The sequence below is a fragment of the Leuresthes tenuis genome, unplaced genomic scaffold (genome assembly GCF_036924035.1).
Source record: "Leuresthes tenuis unplaced genomic scaffold, fLeuTen1.0.hap1 SCAF_5, whole genome shotgun sequence".
Lineage (NCBI taxonomy): Eukaryota > Metazoa > Chordata > Actinopteri > Atheriniformes > Atherinopsidae > Leuresthes > Leuresthes tenuis.
Window position 1 is genome coordinate 35,613,053 of NW_027325359.1, and position 2,500 is coordinate 35,615,552.

Sequence of the window (2,500 nt, forward strand, 5' to 3'; positions counted from 1 at the left end):
TGCTTTTTTTATGCTAAAGCGGCTAATAAAGGAAGCATTAAAGCTCCATGAAGGAGTACTTGACCACACCTCTTAGCTGTGTCACCACAGAGAAAGGAAAAGGAGCTACTTTTGACCCTTTCCTGTGAAACTGGAGTATTCTGCGCTGTGAGATCAGATTGGAGATTGATTGAGCCTCTGAAAGAACTAGCAAGAAGCTACATGACAGCCACAAACCTGACCATGTTCTCTTCTTCAGACAGGAACCAGTTTTCACGTGTTTGACCAGGGGCGCTTCGCCAAGGAGGTTCTGCCAAAATACTTTAAGCACAACAACATGGCGAGCTTTGTTCGACAGCTCAACATGTGTGAGTGGGAACTCTTCTCTTACTTTGTCTTCCTTTTCTGCACAACAGAGCGTTCATCTCTACTTTCTGTGTGCCTCGTTCCAGACGGTTTTCGTAAAGTGGTGAACATTGAGCAGAGCGGTTTGGTGAAGCCCGAGAGAGATGATACGGAGTTCCAACATCTGTACTTCCTTCAGGGGCACGAACACATGCTGGAACACATCAAGAGGAAGGTAAAGAAGCCAAAGCTGAGACAGAACAGGGAACAGCACACAGTTTTTAGATTAAACAGCAGATTTAACTGGACTCAGGGCAAAGTTTTCCTGCAGTGAGCTTAAGGTAAACCAACATTCACCTAACATTCAGCCGAGGAGCCTAAAGCAGAGCATCAGGTGGTTAATATGCTATAAAAAACAAAGATTATATGAGTTTAAAGCCATAAATACGCATGTTAAAAGTGCATAATCTTTCAGATTGCAAAGTAATTAAGTTACTAGATAAATACAAGCTCCTAATTCCTAATTTCCTAATTCAAAACAGCTGAAACATGAAGGCACATAATGACATAATATCACATAAAAGGTAGAATAAAGGCTTCTGACTTCATGTTGACTGGGTTTTTGTGAGCCTGGTCTCATTATAATGTGTATTTCATCGTACTCTAACCCTAACCCAAGCCTAACAAGTCGTCTTAAACCGCATCAAACAGCGAGTAAAAGCAACAGTTTCTGTTTCTGTATTTATCAGACGCTTTTATCCAAAGCGACTTACAAATCAAGATATAACAAGCTATATAAAAGGCTAACAATAAACTACATAGAAGAGTGAAGTGAAGACAGAACCAGGTCAGCCAGGTAAAGCACACGGGCTTCCTGTCCGACCCAGCACTCAAGCTTCTGTGAAACTGTCATTTTCATTCAACACACACATAGAAAACTAAGAAAGCTGTGTCCCAGGACACCAAAAATCCTCCAGACTGTGACGGATTATTCATAGAAAAGTGAAGTTATATAACAGTTATTCCTCATGAGATATCTATTCGATTCTATGGCGTAACCACGCATTCTTTGGGGGGGTCGTGTCCCCCCAATATTGAGAAAATACCAACCTGTCCCCCCCAATATACAGCAGAAAATATGTAAAAGGCATGTTCTCCTTTTATGAACCCTGTCAAGGGATCGGTCTCTTGTTATGTCTTATTTATTTTCAGTTTATTTCCGTGTGTTACCATGGGAACGTAACGGCTGCGCCGCGGTCGCCGTTGTTGATCGCTAACGGCTCAATGAGAGTGACGTCACCGGGCGCGCCGCCGGGCGCGCCGCCGTCTCAGCAGCGGCTCTCCTTACCTTTACGTTGGACTTCTACTTTTGACGGAGCAGATTGTACCAGAACAGGAAATCCAACACAGAATCAACAAAATAAACTTCCGCCCCCTTTCAAAATAAAACTTAAAACAAAAATAACTATTAGACTATTAGACTTTTCATTGTTAATGCACATTTTGAGACATTGACACAATAGAAATTAACCTGGACTTAAAAGTCCTCAGCACATTTTTTGTTAAAGGAAAAGTCTGTAATTTGTTACATCATTAGTTATTAAAATATTTCCATAAACATGCTTTGGGTATTTGGTCGTTTTCCATTGGAAGCTGTCCTATTTGCTACAGAACTACTGGAAGAGCATAACTGTAATTGGTAGGTGTGTTTAAGGTCAGTAAACAGTAAGCAACTAACCAAAACAAAGTGGGGGGGCAGTCACTGTCTCGGAGAAATTACACTATTCCTTTAGATGTGAACTTACATGGTCAATGTAGTCCTCTAAACTATGTTCTAAATGTCCAATTTTTCATATATAAATAAAGAATTGTAGATAATGCACTCAACAATTTTGTTTTTCTTGGACCCCCCCAATGTCTAAACCATGGTTACGCCCTTGATTCGATTCATCGATAGATGACGAAATCGTTCTCTTAAAAGCAAGGAAACATCTAATGGTGTAAAAGAGGAAAAGTCAGGAGAGCAGGAGCCTCTATAAATGTAAAAGGCTTCAGACTGTGTGGTTGAATGTGTGATGCTGGGACGTTGCTGACCATCAGACTGCACCTTGTGCTCAGGTGTCCTTAGTGAAAAGTGAGGAGACCAAAGTCCGTCAGGAGGACCTCAGTAAACTGC

The 2,500-nt window shown here is 41.3% G+C and overlaps 1 protein-coding gene across 1 annotated transcript in view; it reads left to right on the forward strand.

The window, feature by feature from the left end:
- Positions 1–2,500, forward strand: part of hsf4 (heat shock transcription factor 4) — a 30,119-nt gene that overhangs the window by 4,150 nt on the left and 23,469 nt on the right. Inside the window, exons 2-4 of the mRNA XM_072385309.1 lie at positions 239–347; positions 432–559; positions 2,443–2,500. The exon at positions 2,443–2,500 is cut by the window's right edge and continues 67 nt beyond it. Coding sequence (XP_072241410.1) covers positions 239–347; positions 432–559; positions 2,443–2,500 — 295 coding nt within the window. The remainder of the gene's footprint in view (positions 1–238; positions 348–431; positions 560–2,442) is intronic.